The 18,551-nt window shown below is 35.2% G+C and overlaps 2 protein-coding genes across 2 annotated transcripts; one reads left to right on the top strand and one right to left on the bottom strand.

Moving 5' to 3' along the window:
• Positions 1-1,807: 1,807 nt before the first annotated feature.
• LOC135630800 (early nodulin-like protein 8) lies at positions 1,808-2,878 on the bottom strand. The gene is made up of 2 exons (XM_065138010.1): positions 2,502-2,878; positions 1,808-2,409 (listed from the first exon to the last, which is right to left on the bottom strand). Exons 1-2 carry the CDS (start codon positions 2,710-2,712, stop codon positions 2,012-2,014), a joined length of 609 nt encoding a protein of 202 aa, XP_064994082.1. The 5' UTR covers positions 2,713-2,878; the 3' UTR covers positions 1,808-2,011.
• Positions 2,879-8,268: 5,390 nt separating this feature from the next.
• Positions 8,269-14,197, top strand: LOC135585629 (serine/arginine-rich splicing factor SC35-like). The gene is made up of 8 exons (XM_065140108.1): positions 8,269-8,443; positions 8,532-8,610; positions 8,714-8,797; positions 8,904-8,966; positions 12,123-12,194; positions 13,393-13,581; positions 13,653-13,827; positions 13,911-14,197. The coding sequence occupies exons 1-8, from the start codon at positions 8,368-8,370 to the stop codon at positions 13,914-13,916; spliced, it is 744 nt and encodes a 247-aa protein (XP_064996180.1). The 5' UTR covers positions 8,269-8,367; the 3' UTR covers positions 13,917-14,197.
• Positions 14,198-18,551: the final 4,354 nt, after the last annotated feature.

An 18,551-nucleotide genomic window follows, 5' to 3' on the forward strand; every position in this document is an offset into this window, starting at 1 on the left:
CAATAAGATAAGGGCTCTAGTAGATATCTCATATCCTAACTTCTACTCATCTCAATGCCTACCATATGTGTGTGACTCTCTAGGCCCAATATCGAGCTGGCCGTGAGTCATATATGTCAGAACTCCTAGTTTAGTGAATTATTATCTCTATAATAGTTCACTCGACTCATCGATTGCGGACGTACTTGGCCACTACGTCATAGTCCCCAAACGATATAGGGGAATCAAATCCATTGGACCTATCTATCCTTAGTTACTATGTACCTATAGTCCCTCATCCATCTAACATCCCAGAGACCGTATACCAAGCATGGTGCTGTCAAACCCATACAGTTTCTACTCGAGTCTCGCTCTAGTCAGATTCTCTCTCCTAGAAAACTCTTTCTCTCTCAATCCGAATGACCCTAGCCAAGGATTTGTTTGAGCAAGAATACATGGGATATTCCTCTCATAACACTGAGAGTAGATGATCCTCTATCGACATTCAATAGTCCTAGTAATGTTGGCTACCACTCCCGATGACTGGCTATGCTAGATCTGGAACCTCCAGACCTATAAGTCTGGTATCAAAGAATGTACTAAGCAATACAAGTTCGGTTAGTTTAGGTTTCTTCCGGCGAGCTTCTGGCGAACTTCCGATGATCTCTCAACAATGTTCCAACGGACTCCCGGCAAGCTCCTGGACTTCACGACGATCTTCTTGGCGAGTTACGACGAGCTTTTTTGGTAAGCTCCTGGACTTCTTGATCAATTCCAATAGAACTTCTAACGAACGTCTAGACTTCCGATGAACTCTCGAACTCCCAACGAAATCTCGATCTTGACTCCGGCACTTCGTTTTGCTTTATGCCTTGATTGCTATCATAGTTAATCCTGCATACTTTTCTCAATATATAGATTTGATTAAATAATTTACCAATTGATTTCATTATCAAAATATGATATTCAACAAATTTGACAATCTAACAAAATTATCGGAGGCCTTCTTCTAGCACTAAACTATTAAGTCAAAATTTAGTTATTCATGCTAGATGTTTATTTGAAGTCAATTGAGGTCTCTCTTCCATGCTAGTCTCATGTCGATTTAGACCAAACCGCACTTGCTCAACTTCCCTACGATACTTGAGTTAACTTTAGGGTCAAACTATTTGGCTTATATCTGTTATCGTATTGGAAGAGGTCTTCAAAAACATACTTGGGGAGCTTTTTTATAATGAGATCTCAAGATAGTTACTCTTGTGATCGACACTAATTATGAAAGCAGTAGTGTGCTTCTATCAAACATAATAACGATTATGTCATTCCAAATCCAAAATATCATAATGTCTATTCAATTTAGTCTTGTATAGAGGTATCGATCATGTACTAATCATGTAATGTTGAGATGTCATTCATATGGTCATACCATTGATGTATCGATTACATGAGATTGAATGGACTATCGATCATATTCTTATTAGTGTGTCACTGCACAAAATGAACTTGTGTAATGCTCCTAATCTTGATTTTTTTTTTTTTTTTTTTTTTTTTAGAAACAAGTTTGATAGTTATAACTTTGACATTTGGGTTATAACGGTTGCAAGGAACTAGCAAATTAGAAGAAAAAATAGATACTTTATCTAAAGAGTAGATGTGAAAAAAAATTTTCTTTTAATTTTTTATAATAATAAAGAGAATTTAATCAAAGTGGCATAAAATAAACGTGACAATGTCAAAGTGGCTTTAGTTCAGCTCTTAATGGAATTGCTTTTCTCTCAGTTACTGTGTTCAAATTCAAAGGCATAAAATAGGCTAAATGCCAGGGACATTGATAGCTTAATAAACTTCACCAATAAATTCTCCGTTATTACGAAGTTTTATTCAACATCATTTATCATATGACAATGTAGTGATTAAGCCTTCGTGGGCTTCCACCAAAATGAATACATGATTGACGAAGAGAAGGCACAAAGACAAAGAGAGGCTTTTACTACGCACCAAATCTCCAAAATGCCATCTTCTCCGGTCCGTCTCACATGAGAGTGAACCCGAGGAACACGACAGCGGCGGCGACAGATCCCACTGCCGTGGAGACTTCGACCACCGCCGCCTGCGTGCCGCTGGATCCCTGAGCTGGCGTCGGGCCGAATACGATTGGGTAGGACTGGGACTCTGCCGGGGGGGCGGTGGAGTCGAAGGCAGGGGGCGGGAAGAAAGTGCCGTTGGCAGAGGGGACGGCGACGACCAGCTTCTGGTTCTTCTTGCAGTGATCGGCGACGCCGCTGGTGAAGTAATAGTACCCCGGCACAGTCAGATTGAAGAGGGAATTACCGTCGTCCAGGTTCAGTACGGGCTCCCCCAGGCTGCAGCTGTTGAAAGCCCGCTCCGTCACCTGGATCACCGAATCCTGGCTCGGCGGGTACAAGAACACTGAACCACGTAGCCAACCATCACAAAAATTCAGATCCAGGAGACAGAGAAGAAGACGAATGATAGCAGTGAAGTAACGGTGTTTTGCTTACGGAGGGAGTCGCCGAGGCGGAAGTGGTGGTTCTGAGACCAGGCGGAGTAGAGAAGGGAGTTGGAGGGAGGAGGAACACCCCAGCAGTCGAGATCGCCAACCTTGTATTCGTAGCACCAGCAGCCATTCTGTGGTCCGAGCAGAAGCAGCAGCGCTGCCGCCAGGACGATCCGGAACGATGCCCCACGATGTAAGAAGCAAAACGGATGCATTCTAGTTTGGATCTGTCGTTCCTCGTCTGGCTTTTGCTGCGGAAGAGAACGTGAGAGTTGGAGGAATAAGAAAGGGAATACGAGGAGGGGGATGGACTTCTCTTTCCCAATGAAGCGAGGGAAGATGACGGTGGTGTTGGTGATGGATGCAGAAGAGGCAGGGACTTGGATACACGCAGCGGTAGTGATGGGTTTGCTTTTGAGGCACGGCACGTGGGCCGGTTGGGCGAACACGCTGTTCCAGATCTGGGTGTCAGGAGACCTTTGGCCCCCCTCTATTGCTAGGTTAGGCCTCTTTAAGATGCGTGCAAAATTGATTGATAGTTTGGATTTGGAAGCATCGGGAACGCCGTGTGACAATATATATATATATATATATATATATATATATATATATATATATATATATATATATATATATATATATATATATATATATATATATATATATATATATAATATATGTTGATTTTATAACTGAATCTTGGCGGCGGTAGAATATTAAATAATGAAAGAAGTAATAAATTATGTATTTATGATTTTTGATAGTGAGGTAATAAAATTTTTCAAACCTTTTATCCTAGGATAAATTAATTAAAATATTTTATGACTTATATGATAAACTTAAAAAATAATAAAAATATAATTTATTAAAAATTATGTTTTACTTACTAAAAAATATTTACCATAAATATATTCCTTGCATTAAATGTGAAAAACTTAGAATCGTTTCATCCTGAACTTAAAATTAAGTTATTCCAAAAACCATATATTTTAAAATACAAAAATTACTAATCATGATTAAAAATTAAAAATTTACTTGAAAGATTCAACTAATAGTGATAATATAATAGAATCACTTAAGAAGGAAAATTTATTTGTACAATAAATATTAAAAAAATTTAAAGTGGGAAATAATTCTCTTGATTCTTGCTTAAAAAAGATAATTCGTTTAGAAAAGATAGAATTGGACACATCCAATCTTATGACATAGAATACTTTGGACATGTCGGACCAATTATGTTGTGTGCAGATTTGTCTGAGTATAAGTTTTACGAAAACAATTAACAATGCATCATTAGAAGGCTTATTAGTTCATACAACATAAATAATTTGACTATAAAAAATGATATACACTTGTCACAGACAAATACATCAAATAATCTAAGATCCATTTTTTATTAAACATGAGAGAACACTATTTTATCAAGTTTTGTAAATATTTTAAAAAATATTTTATATTAAGGATGTTTACGTGCATAAAGTTGTTAATATACTTTTGATGAATTTATTATTACAAATTTTTTATTTAAGGATTCATAAATATATCATACCTCAAAGTATTTGAATATTTTATTGCTCTGATATCACTTAGATCCATATGAAGTTTATGTTTAATGATCCATCGACCGAATATTATCTTTTTGATTGAAGTTTTGATAAAAGAGAGAACTATGACAAATAGACCATACATAAAATAAAATAAAAAAACCTATATTATTTGAAAAGTCAAAGCATTAACTATAAGACTTGAAATAATTGAATAAAAGTGTGATAGAAAGCTTATAGATGTATAAGAATGTAAGTTATCTTTGGCCAACACTTAGGTGCTCTTGACAGTTTTGTATCATTGTTAGTTTTGATGTTCTCCTTCTCTCTTATTGCTAAAATCTCTTCCTAAGGTTTGGATAGTAGGTAGAATGCTTTAGAGACTTCTTGCAATAGTTGGATGAAGCTTTGATTCGAACTTTGACTATTGAAACTCGAGGAGGAAAGTTATGGTAGGGAGGATAGGCTACAAAGTGCAAAATTATTCTCTTCTTGCTTTTTTTTCTCTTCTTGGAATAGTTAGGACACGTATAACTAGTACTTTTCTTGTAGAGCCATCTCACCCTCATCCTTGATGGCTATCCCTATTTAGGTGAGGACTGTCCTAATCTGAGTCATATTAAAACTTGGATCAAGGTGAATAGATTGTTAGAATTTTAGCCTCATTTAGTCAAACAAGACTGAATGGTGTTGAAATTATTTTTTATCATCGACTGACTCCAAATTAATATCCAGATCAAATAATCAAATTTTGACTTTAAGTGATGCTAAAGATAAGTCCTAACAAAACACATCGATACATCATCGTATGCTATTGCAGCTAGATCATAACAGACTGATTTAAGCGATAGAAAGTTACAGCTAGAGCATGCCATGTCTCAAGAACATGATTTGCTAGTTCAACAAAAAAAGTAACGATGGCTTTATGTGGTCAAATAGTCGTGCAGAGGCATGTTGTACCGTTAATACCTCGGCAACACTACTTAGCAACTCAGAAGCATCCAACTATTATTCCACGTGCCTCAACTGAACTCATCAACATTTGGACATCGTCAAATAACAGATGATAATAGTATAGCATACCATACGTTAAGTGATGACTTATTGTGATCAAGTAGTGATAGAGAATCTATTGTCAACTGATCTAAGTTATTCTTTATTTATCTACATGTATAAAGATTAAAAAATATATATAAACTTTTTTCCTATTCATTATGATTAGAATGACAATTTGAACCTCTTATCCTCCTTTACAACAAGGAAGACAATCTTAAATTATCTTCTCTTTCTTTATGATAAAGGAAGGCCATCACGAACTTTCTTTTTCTCCTTCAAAGATATAAAAACACATCCTAAATAGAGAAAAAAAAAAGTGAACTATCTTTTTTCTTAAACTACTCAAGCCCACATTTAAGGATATCAAATTACTAACTTGAGCATTAGAGGGACTGAATTGAGAAACCTCCCCGACCCTAATCTTCATGTAGGTGGCACCTTGGGAGCGTAATACTTTCACCTTAGGAGGATAATATTTTTATCTTGGGAGCATGGTATTTCCACCTTAAAGATACTTCGAATAATCTTATGCACACGAGTTTGGACCACGTCAAGCTAATCAAGACATCAATGAGTTTGCATTGACGAACAATCTTATAAATCAATTTGTATTTTCTTTTATGCTTTTTATTCCTACTGTTAATCGACTTACTTGCTCACTACTCTAACTCATATTTTAAGTTAAATACATTTTTGATACCGGTTTCATCGAACGATTTTTTGAATCGTCTCTCTATTTTGAAAGCATTAATTTAATACCCCCCCCCCTCCTCTTAGTATCTTTACAATCCTAACATGTATGACACGGCCATCGCCTATAACCATTATGCAAGGCACTATAATCACTTGCCATGGCCACTATGTGAGGTGCAATCACTACCTATATGTGATTATTAGTGTCCAATTGACGTTGGTCGCTAGTAGCAGTGCTACCGCAACTGTTATAGTCATTACAAGCAACAACACTATAGAGCCACTACCCACAACTAAGTGAGCGACTAGCAAAGGTCATCACTCTCAACAATACTATTACCGACAATAAACTATCGATAATGATCCATCGATCAAATACAAGAAATCTTACATCAACCATAAGCAAGCAATATGGTGGACCGGATAGAAAAACAAATTGATAATACTGATGAATTTATTCATATATCATAAAGAAAAATTAATTAACACCTTTTCACAAGCAAAATGTGCTAACAAATATATCAAAATTATTTAATTTCAAAACTATAACTCTAATTCCAATTGTTAGTATAAAAATTATAATATATTATTATTAAGTGATAGACTTTAATGTCAAAATCAGAAATCAAATAATAATAGATTTAAAGATTATGATGTGTACCTTTTCTTTACACCATTATCAGATTCGAGATCTATAGTGATGTCGATTTACAAAGAGAACTAGACTCGCCTTATCATCTCTTCCTATGTTTCACAAGACCACTATGATCGATAGATTTAGGGACAAAAAGAATATGAGAGAAGATATGTAATCTCTCATTGACTAGTTCAAGTGACTAAGCAAAGACGAGGGTAAATCTATAATATCTCAATCATGTCACGGATCCACACTTTCGCTATTTGCGTGTCTACATATTCAATTATTGTGAGTGTATTATTATTTATTCTAAGAGGCGATATTCCTTTATAGACAATAGCATAAGATGTATGATAAGTAATTAGGAGAGTCTCTCCCATCAATATAATCTCCTAGGGAATCTTATCATTATTAGGTTTTACTTTTATTGACCGATAGAGTCATGTAATATAATAGTTTTATGTAAATCAACTTTAAATTATTGAATTATATAAATAATATTTTTACATTTGCTAAAGTATGCGGGTAAAAAGTTAAACTTTCCCCTTAATGTTTTAATAAATCGTTGTTGTTAGATCCATGCTTTCCCTTTTTGGTTTTTTGGCACTTAGGAGGGCAATTAGGAGAAGGAATTAAGCTATATGGTGTTGTGTTCCGTTGTGACCCTACTTTGAATGTATTAAATGACAATAATGTCAATATTTTTATTTTCAAATCATCTAATTCCTTTTAAAAAATGGTAATATTTTGTTGGAATTTTTTTAAAAAAGACAATAACTATTGTTTTCTGAAATATAAAAAAATTTCTGAAAAGAGAATATCGGATGGAATTTCAAACTTCTTTCCTTTTTACCAAAATTTATTTTCTCAAAATAGGTGTTTCTAAATACAGAAAAGTTTTATGATTTAAAGAAAACAAATGATATAGAATGCTTTGCTAAGTATAATCCATATTCAGAAAGTTTCTTTTAAAAATTTGGAAATTTACAATTACCACTTGAGGAATACTAGATTTTCCATATAAATCATCTGCAATTCAAATTTCTGAATTAAAAATCACGAAATTAATACAGATAAAACTTTCCAAAAATATTTAAGCTCTACATATTCGAATTTTCAGTATTTGATTTTTTTAATCCATACATCTGTTTTAAACAACATTAACACAAAGATCAAATAAAAGAGTTTATTTGTTAGAGAAAGTTTTAATTTATTATTTTTTCAACATAAACTAAACTATGTATTTTGCACTAATTTAATAAAATATAATAATAACTAAATCAGAACTAATTATCCGATGTGAAATAACAAGAAATATGACGGATTTGCTTGAAAAAATAAATTAGGATGGGTTCACAGTTTTAAAAAGAAACTATTGATTTTTTTTTTTTATCAATTTATAAATTGCATTCGTTTAAGCAAGTAATTCAATATTGAAAATATTGTAACTAGTTTTAGGACAAGTTATCACCTTGTTAGATCTTCTATAATGATCCTATTGATATAGAATGAGCCTTAGATTGTAAAATTAATCGAATTATAATTAATCAGAGATTTTTTAACCTTAGGACCCTAAATATTATTTTAAATTTCAGCATAACCATATATATGAGATATATGACAGTAAAATTTTATATATGAAAATGTGAATAACACTTAATTATTAATTACTGATAAATTGAACCGTTCGTTCCATCCGACCCGGAACCACCATGCGTTGCTCAAGAAGATCCGATCCGTAATAGTGGGTCGAACTAACGGGTTCGGATCAGCAGCGTCAGCACCACATCCAGGTTTCGTTGTTTGTATTGGGCTATAAATTCTCCACCACTTATTCGTGTCATTGGCAATTCGATCCTTCGTCCAACTTCGAGAGACGCCTTCGCTTCTCCTTGGGAACCCTAACCCTAGACTCCAACCCCTTCTTGTCGTCGTTGGCCATGTCGCACTTCGGGAGATCGGGGCCGCCGGACATCAAGGACACCTACTCCCTTCTCGTCCTCAACATCAGCTTCCGTGAGCACATCCCGCCTTTGCTTCCGAACGCTCTCCCGTCGCTTTTGATATATGCATAGTTCTGACGTGTCCGTTTTCTGGATCACAGGAACCACGGCGGATGATCTCTTCCCACTCTTTGATCGGTATGGTAAAGTGGTTGACGTTTTCATTCCAAGGGATCGGAGGTGAGCGATGCTTGTCCTTTGATGGGTTTGCTAGTTTGGACTATTTTGTTGCTAATTTTGCTGGCATTTTGTTATTTTGGTTTGTTGGGGGGGGGTTATGAAGGAGTGGAGAATCGCGGGGGTTTGCTTTTGTGAGGTATAAGTATGCAGATGAGGCACAGAAGGCTGTTGAAAGGCTCGATGGCAAGTTTCTGTTCTTCTTCTTGATGATTTCGTTGAGTGTTTTTTTTTTATAGCTCAAGATCTGAGATTTATGTTGATATCTATTTTATTTTTTTTGATCTTTAAGGGAGGAATGTGGATGGGCGGAATATTATGGTTCAGTTTGCAAAATATGGACCGAACGCTGAACGAATGTAAGTGTGCATAATTGCTCGTTTGTTTGTTAGCAAAAGCTGTAAATCGTATTTATTTAATTAATTTTTATCACTTTTGAGTTCCAAATCCTTTAAAAAGGGGGAAGTCCTATGGTGGATTTTTCTTTAGATAGAACTCTATAACCTGAACGCAGATTGGATCAAGTTGGGAATGCTTTCCTGCTACGTTTCTTTTCACTCAACATTGTCTTCTTTCTCGTGTGTTTTTCAATCTGAAAAATACAACTTAAAATGTTTTTGCCCCATTGTAATTTTAGGGTTTCTGCTTCTTTATTGATGTACCTAATTGCCTTGTGTACTTATGACATTACTTTTGTTCCTACATGTTACTTGAATATAATGGTAAAAAAATGTGTGGTGTCATATGTGATGGTTTGGTTTTTCGTCTGTGTTACCTGTGCAAGTGATTACTGCGACTCTGAGAAGCTATAAACAGTAAATTTCAAGTAACATGGCTACCCTTTAATAATCTTTAACTAAATTCTATCTAGATTTGGTTTACAGATTGCATAAAAATCAAAAAGAGAATTTTTTTAAAAGTTAAATCACTCCTATATATGCATCCTTGCACTGTAAGGTCTCAAGCATGAGTCTATTAATATGTCTTGTTTGTGACCTGGGTTGAATTTGTGTGAACAAGCTATGACGTTTGTTCTCCTACCATTGGTCAACTTTAGAAACTATTTGAACGAAGTTGAGTAAGGATGCTTTTGTAGAATTGAACAATATGCGTATGTTCTATATGTTATTCTCTGGGAGGTAGTTACCGTAGTCTGTTAAGCTATTTAGGTTGGTTGTTTGAATATGATCGTTTTCCTCTCTGAAAACTTTTCATTGTTTCTCCACCATGAGGATCCGAGTGAGTCCAGTTGTGAGTCATAATTTCTTGGTTTACTATAGTGTTGTAATACTCAAATAGGTTTCTTTATTGATCATTGTTACAAGTTGGATGTAGTTTAAAGATAGTGGTGGCAACTTTCAGGTGACACTGGAAAGAGAGTGCTGCACCAAGCAGCTTGAATTCAAAGTGGCAACCAGCATAAATTAACAACCTATAATACTAGAATTTGGTGAATATTCTTACCGTAAGTGTTGTTTCTGCTAGAGTCTCTGCCATAGGTTTTGCACAAAATGAGATAGTTGGATATCTATATTTGTGGGCTATACGTGTAATTATGTAGAAAATATTATACCAAAATATTGACATAACATGATCATGCAGAACTTAGGATATCATAATTAAAAAGCACACTAAATTCTTTTTAAGTTAATATGGATTAAGGAACATAGTAAATCCAACCCAAATCATTTGAACTTTCGTGGTAGATTTATTCGACATATCAGCCCAAATTGGCTTACTTTCACCCTCATAAACCCAATTGCCGAGTTAATTCACTATAGAACCTGGAATTTGTTTCTCTTTTAAAATGTTCATAGTGGTCTTAGTGGCCTCCTTTTAGACCACTGGTGGCTGCATTTGGCCGTTGTTACCACAGTGATTATTATGGGGTTGTGGTATGCGGTAGTTGTGGTACTAGAGGCCTCCATTTAGACCACTGGTGGCTACATTTGGCCATTGTTACTGCAGTGATTATTATGAGGTTGCGGTATGCGGTAGATGTGCTACTAGAGTTAGTGATTATCTAATTGGGTTAATTATGTAAACCGTCACACAGTATAAGTTGAGTTATTACAAACAGAGTGCTTTTTGCTTGGAAATATATCTATCAATAAAAGGGTAAGGGAGCATTTAGAAGGTGCTTTGGCATGATTTTAAAGTGGTGAAGATGGTACCAGGTTTCCCTAGTACTTTACATTTGCTCTTATCTTCTTTTTTAATGTTACGGAAAATGCCCAATTGAATCTCCAGTTGAGGAGCTAAATTTGTTCCCTTTTCATTGATACGTGAGAGAAATAAGCTTCAATTCTCTTCTGATCTCATTTATTTATACAAATGACTTATGTCTAAATCAGCACAAGCATTAGATCTGACTTTTTGTGCCTTCACTTAATATAAAAGCTAGCGTAGTTAAGATGAGAATGTCGAGATGAATGTTTGAGGTTATAATAAAATGATGGAAAATCATTCAAGAAACCTATAAATGTCTTGGTTAGACAAAATGAGTTGATTAGTATTAGTGATGCACGAGGTAGATGAGAAACCTAAGGAAACCTTATGAGAAACAATAAATTGTGATTTAATTGCTTGTAATTTGATTAGCAATAGTGGCCTATGCAGAGTTCAATGGATGGTAAATATTCATAGTTGATTCCAAATTGATAGTTGGGATGATACAACTTTTGTTGTTTGGATTAGGGATTTGGTGCATTAAAATTGCATTTCTTTTATTAGTTTAATACTAATTTTTATTTATGGTAGACTTCTATATTTAGAAGCAGACAATTTATTTTACTGACAGATAGACAGGGACTTCTGTAAGACTTACTCCATGGTAATGTGAAGAATTTTGTAAATAATTGGAATGAGTTCTATAACAATGAACGAGGGCCTTGGTTACCCTATATATACAACTCCTTGTAAACCTAGAGGCATGCTTAGCCATTATATTCTTCTTTGTACAATAAAGTTTCTTAGCTTAATAGAATAATATTAGCAGTATTCTGAAGGCTTTTACTTCTGTTCAAACTGAAGTAGTGCTTGTTAGAGGTGTAATTTCTTATAGACATGGGTGAATATTCTAAATTACCTAGAACTCCTTATGTTCACCTATGCTTGGTAATGTGTTTTGGGGACTTGCTCTGTTGTTTAAGTTGTTTTTGTTTGGCCCTGAATGCTGTCCCTGAGGTGGCTGGTTGATTGGAAACAATCTGGGAGTCTGTCCTAACTATCCTCACAGTGCTTGGTGGCTGGTTGATTGGAAACAATTTGGGAGTCTGTCCTAACTATCCTCACATTGTATAGAAGTAATAATGTTAGTGATGTCTGCTTCGATTGTCCTGTCTTGTTTTTTCTTTTATTTTTGCAGACTTGTGGTTTGATTAATCTTGACATAACACACTTTTGAGTGCAACATTATATCTATACTGCATCTGCTTTTCTGTAGTTTGTTATATTATGTTTATACTGTGTAAATCATAATAGTTGCATGTGATCATGTTTGTCTTCTACTGCAGTCATAAAGGAAGAATTGTTGAGGCAATTCCAAAGACGAGGGGCAGGTCAAGAAGCCGTAGCCCTCGACCCAGGTACAGCTCTTTGTGGAAAAAAAAAGACTTTTCTGGGATCTGCCCATTTGTATCTGTTAGTGTAAGAAGGCCCGCCAGTGATGGGCCACGGGTAAGTAGGCCTCTGGTGCATGCGAGAGGCATCAGGCGTTGCGTTCTGTGACAACCCTGAGCACTTGACATTAAACATGGTTTAAAAAGACGACATCTATGTCGTGGGGAAAAAGAGGCTTGGCCCACCCCTTTAAAATTAATGTTAGTGTTAAACATTAAGCCGTAAGCGTTAAACCTTAAGCCGTGGGTTTAAAAAAAGGGACCTGGTCTGCATGAACCAATCCAAGCAAAATTGCAATATTTGGTTTTGACTATCAATGGATGATTCATCAAGTCCTGTTGAGTTCCATATCAAATTTCCTCTCTTCGCAAATTTTAGCCAAGGTTTGCTTGGCCGAGTCAAGATTTTTTTCTTTAAAGGAACACAAGTACCAAGAACTGAAAAAGAACCACCACTATTTTATAATATTGCTATGACAAATGTAGCCTTGGTTAGTGCAAAGTTATAAGTATCATATTGAAATACTGGAGGTTAATAGATCATTCTATAGTCAAACAAGAAGGCAACTATGGAACATAAAGAAGCATCAGAACTTGAAAACAAAACAGAAAAGAAAAAAAAATAGCATGAACCACCATTGCATAGACATGGCAAAACATCAAAAGGAAGCAAAATAGAAAAAGAGTCTACTCTTTCAATTCTTCTTTGATGTTTTTCATCAGTGACGAGTTTCAAAATACTTCCTGGACCAAAATACCAGATGTATTTACAATTGGCATGAACAGGACTCACAAATTTGAATGAATTTCCTGCTTCGTTTAAGCAACTTGAAACAAGCCACAAGGTAAGATCTTGCCTGGATTAAAATTTATATGCATTGGACTAACCCTGCTGTTTAAGTTGCACCAAAGTCCAAGAAAATAGGCTGGATTGGGCTGATTAATACTGACTTGACTGAGTTTAAAAATCACATGGGTGATTTATAAAACTCATACATTTTATAGATTTTTTTGGGTGCTTGAGTTGGTTCCTTTTAGCGACTTGGTTCTTAAAAACCATGAAACTTGTTCAAATGACCAAGTGAAATCACAGAGCATCCGATTGATACTTCAGATGCTTCCTGGTCCTTCTAGATTTTCTTTGTTCATCGTGATTCTTTACCAGGTACAGAGACAGTAACCGAGAGAGGGATTATAGGAGGCGAAGTCGTAGTAGAAGCAGAGGTAGGTACGAGAGTGACAGGTACAATGATCGAGAAAGGGATTATCGCCGCCGCAGCCGCAGTGCAAGCCCTGATTACTCTAGAGGCCGTGGTAGAGATGATCGAAGGAGTCGAAGTGTCTCGTATGACAGGTAACATATTGGACCTACCAGTTAAGTGTTATTTTATCATGCAAACTGAAGTAACTTGTTATTGTGGGCAGTGCCTCACCTGCTAGGCATAGTCCTAGTCCTGAAAGGAGCCTGACGCCCCGCCGAACACCTCCTTCAAGTCCTGAGAAAGGTAGCCATGGTGAACGTTCCCCACCTTCAAAAAGTGCATCACCCCTGGCTCGCCGTACTGGTTCCCGGAGTCCATCTTCTCGCAGCTTAAATGAGGTTGTTATAATTGCATAGTTTCTTCACTTTCTTTTGTTGGATGCTGTATTACTATATTGTTAATTGTAACTGCTATCTTACAGGATTAACATGCTGCTTATGCATTGGAGGATGTGTATTACCGTTGCTATCTAACTTTGGATTCGGTGGACTCCTGTTAAGGTTGAATATGTGTGCTTTACTAGACTTAATCTTAGCTTTTAAATGGCTAGTTATTGGTATTAAACTAGTTTCTGAGACTTGCAGCTTTAGTTCTGGAGTGTTTTGTTTGTTATGGAACATGATACTCTGTTTTCTTCCCTTTTCTTCTGGACCTATATCCTTTTGATAATCTTGCAACTTATGATAGACCGCATTGTGCATTTTTCTAGTTATCTGTTCGTGAAAGTGCTGATGTGGCATTTGACGAGATGATATCAGAAGGATGTTTCCTTGCTGATGATGTTCTGGCCGATGATCTTAGTTCATTATTGATGTTGATGGTGATGATGAATGTTGATGGTGATGTTGATGGTGATGATGAATGTTGATGGTGCTGTTGAGCTGTTGGTGACTGAATGCTGTTCGTTTGATGCTCGTGATGTCATTCTGCAGTCACAACATTGTAGAAACAAGAAGAGGGTTCCAGTATGCATCATGAGGTGTTTAATTACATGCATTGATTTTGAGTTGGTAAGAATCATATCTTTGTTTATTGGTCTTGTCCATATGATTTTCTTTCATTCTAATTATGTTACCGTAATTTGTTTCCAACCTTTTTAGCACTAAAGAGTAGTGCTAGCAGTGATGATCGTGCCATTTCCTGTTTCAATTAACACATGATGCCTTTTGAAGAGTTGGATATGCAATTGCACATGGATGTGATGCAGAAGCCGTGCTGGGGTGCACAATTGATTTCCATCTGACACTAATTTGAAGCAATTTGTGCTTCCAACCTTGTCCACTGCATGCTTAGATGGTTTGGCTGCTGTCAGAAGACTTGTAGATTGATGGTCTGACACAAAGACAAGGGGTACCAGCAATTATAGGCTTATGTTATGGAACAATTGCATGCTTATGAGTATGGAACAATCAAATGGTTGGAACAATCTATAGAGGTTGCTTTATATCATTATTCTCTTGTGGTCTTGCAATTAGTTTGCTTGCTAAGATTATGATCTTGATTCTGTTCTTTGAACATTGAGTATTAACTGACTGTAGCTGTTAAATGGAAGAGGCTGAGCATGTAAGCTACCTCTAGGCTATGGAACTTGTTATTGTAGCTGCAGAAATCATTTCCAATTTGGTTGTTACAATTTAGTTTGGAAGCTACCTCCTCTAGGCTATATTGGCCTTGTTTCAACTGCTGTTACCGGTGGTTGTTACATTTTGCTATGGATCATTTCCATTTGTTTAGACTTTTCTTGTGTATGTGATCTTGCCATTTTTAGTTTTTGATTCAATTGATCCATAATCTGTTTGGGCAAATATATATAGTATTGTGTTCCTCATATCTGCTATTTTTGGATTTTCTAGTTCTCTGTAAATAATGTTTTACTTCATTTTGTTCTGATGATACTTGTAAATAAGTCTCAGTTTATATTGTTCATGCCTAAGACCATTACACTCATCTCCATATGTGGTTACATCCGTAGAGCATACGAGTACTGTCTGTCTGCAAAGGGACACAAGTTTTGGGGCATCCGAACGTTTTATTTTTTTGAGGTTCAGAATATTCTTATGGAGGGACACAAGTTTCTGATGCGCACATATAGGCACATACAAATGTCTGTAAATATCTGTAAGAATGCATGCCTAACGTTTGTTGTGTATTTCGTCTGATGAAATCAAGGATTATTAATTACCCAAATGTTTGTGTTTTATTGCAGAGTGTAGGGAAATTAGAACTCCAGTAACAACTTAAACGGGTGCTTTGCTTCTCTAGCCAAAGTATCTCTCAATTTATTTCGGTCACAAATTATTGCACTAGCAGTGGCATATGTTTATTTAAACATCATAAGTACTGAGATAGAACTAATTTCCATTCTTATGTTTTTTCCAATACAGTAAAAATTATATGCATCAAGCGTCCAGTGTCGTGGTCCAATTCTTATGTGGTTCATTCTGTCAGTTTACCAACGGTGCTAAAAGCATAGTTATAAAATTTTGATCGGTCCTTTTATCGGTTTGGTTCAAAAGAGCGTTTAAACTTTAGTAGATTCTATGGTTCAACCAAGTCTTAATTTGATCAGTGATGTGTCTACCTTATCTTTATTAGTCAAAGTATCTGTTATTTGCATATAAAAGGAGCTTATTTCCTATACCAATTGTATCCACAATTCATGAAAAGTGTTCATTGCATGTAGAGACCAAGACATTGAGTGGAACGTCGTATAACAGATAAAACTCGTATGACTAACAACAGGCCTCATTCATGGGGACCCATCGCCCAAGCATTGCATATCAAGTTTCTATGGTTAACATCCCCACGCACATAAACGATGTTCACGAGCAGCCAAATCATAGGCTGTCGTTGTTTCTTTCTCCTGCTTCGATTGTCAGACAAACATCCACGCCTGTCATGAACAAGGAATGCCAAAGTTACAAGTTCAGAGTAGCTACAAAATTTTCTGCCTGCCTCGAGGAGTTCTGAAAATGATGCTACACTAGCTGGTATTCTTGTGTGATTCCCGGTGATTAATGATAGTATTTGGTATGCTCAGTACAACAAAATATTATTATTATTATTATTATTATTATTATTATTATTATTATTTTCAAAATTTGGTATTTATTAATTTGTTGGTATTGTTTTGGATTGAGACGAGTCTGAGCCATAACCCGAAACTAAAAATCTTGACTGAAACACTTATCGGAGCACATGATGATGTACTTGGCGTGTAAATCACTCCGGGAAGAAAGTGGTTCGACAAAAAAAAAACATGGCCGAAGATCCATTTAAAAGAAAGCTAATTTGCTTGCTCATATACATGCTACGTGTCTAGGTGTTTGTTATCTGTTAAAAAGACTTAACTAAAATTACGGGTTAGTATTTGAAAAACACTTTATTGTTACCGTATGATCTTACATGAATATTTAGTTTGATTTGTGCTTAAGTATAAATTTTATTGATGTCATTCATTAATTTGAACTTGCACTTTTTGTCTTATTTTCGGATTAATATTTTAAACTCAAAATGTCTGTTGATCACCTCTCTGTTTGGGTTTCGAGAAAAAAAAAATTTAAAATTATTAAAAAATCTTCTGAGTTCTTTGTTTACCTATCTGTTCATAAACCAAAGAATAAAATAAAACTATTTCTTACTTTCCTTTTAATTTTCTGTCTATGGTTTACCTAATTTGAATTAAAAAAAAATCATAATAGAAAAGAAAGGAGAAAGGAAGGTCCCTATCATATTGTTTCTTTTTTGGTAAACTGATAAATAATTAAAAGAATCATTAAAAAATATATCTCTTTGCTCTAAGGAGATTTCATTTCCATTTTTTAAAAATATTTTATTAATAAAAAAAAGAAGTTGTTTAAAAAATATGTTAATGTGATATTTGATTTATTTCTGTTTCAGAAAAAAAATTCTAATTTGGATAAAAAAAAAAACTTTCTCATTTGTGGTTTCACTCTTTATGAAGTTCATTCAGAACAGAGTGACGTGACAATCAAAATATGATAATAATTTAACTAACATAAGTTTAGAATACAAAACTAACAAGATCCTGATTGACTAGAATCAACACCACAACCTCACAATAGAAACAAAATATGCATGTATATTTGATGAAGAATGGCAATTATTCACTATGCATCTATATTCTTTCTTTACCAAGGTTACTTTTGGTATTAAAATTTTTTATCCTCCTAGAATATTGACTTTAGGAATCTCAAAATATTTATCAATCATAATATTTTTAATATTTTTATTATAAATATAAAAGTAAGGTATGCAATTAATAGGTATTAGAAAACATGCAATGTCAAATTTTAGCATATTAAAACAGGTGCACGAGGGTAGAAAATAGAGAATAGAGATGCTGAGAAGACACAGAGAGAGAGAGAGAGAGAGAGAGAGAGAGAGAGAGAGGTGAAACCTGCAATGTCAAACTGCAGTGCACGAAATTGGGCGATTGGTAGTAGAAACAGATACAGGTGCATTGGAAGTCTAAGTTGGAGATCAGCAAAGTGCCCTTTTGGCCAAAACACCATTCACAGTTCCTTTCTTTTGTTTTTATTGAACTAGGAATATACTTGAAAAGGCAACATAGAAGGATCCACCAACAATTACAAGCCCTGACAATTGAACTGATAAGACTTGTTTCACTCGAACCCGCACCTAAATAAGAGGAGATCCGTGGGTGATATGTTCATATATTTGACGTCTACAACAAGTTAGGCACAGACCAATTCCCAATCTCTGATTCCACGCCACTTGGATTGGAAATTAATGACCCATAGTGTTACAATGTCTGATTTGGGTTTCGGCTATATACTATTTTGGGTCAATCATAAAACAAGTATTTCAATTATCCTTATTTATATCCCGTTAGGTTTTGATGGGTATATATGATACCTATTTGACTGTTCTATCTTATCTAATTAGATCATGCATAAGTCTTTTTCCAATATCAGTTGCCTTTGTATGATATCATTTGCCCTCTTTTTTATACTCTATCGGAGAATACTTGATAATTTTTTTATACTCTATCGAAGAATACTTGACAACGTAGTCAATA

Source organism: Musa acuminata, chromosome BXJ3-2, assembly GCF_036884655.1.
Source record: "Musa acuminata AAA Group cultivar baxijiao chromosome BXJ3-2, Cavendish_Baxijiao_AAA, whole genome shotgun sequence".
In the NCBI taxonomy this organism is placed as follows: domain Eukaryota; kingdom Viridiplantae; phylum Streptophyta; class Magnoliopsida; order Zingiberales; family Musaceae; genus Musa; species Musa acuminata.

Bases quoted from the DNA above. Each gene is read 5' to 3' on its own strand.
- LOC135630800 (XM_065138010.1), bottom strand. From the start codon at position 2,712: ATGCATCCGTTTTGCTTCTTACATCGTGGGGCATCGTTCCGGATCGTC. The intron at 2,410-2,501 runs GTAAGCAAAACA...TACGTGGTTCAG, and splicing joins CCGCCTCGGCGACTCCCTCC to TGTTCTTGTACCCGCCGAGC.
- LOC135585629 (XM_065140108.1), top strand. From the start codon at position 8,368: ATGTCGCACTTCGGGAGATCGGGGCCGCCGGACATCAAGGACACCTAC. The intron at 8,611-8,713 runs GTGAGCGATGCT...GGGGTTATGAAG, and splicing joins TTCATTCCAAGGGATCGGAG to GAGTGGAGAATCGCGGGGGT. The intron at 8,967-12,122 runs GTAAGTGTGCAT...CTTCTACTGCAG, and splicing joins GGACCGAACGCTGAACGAAT to TCATAAAGGAAGAATTGTTG.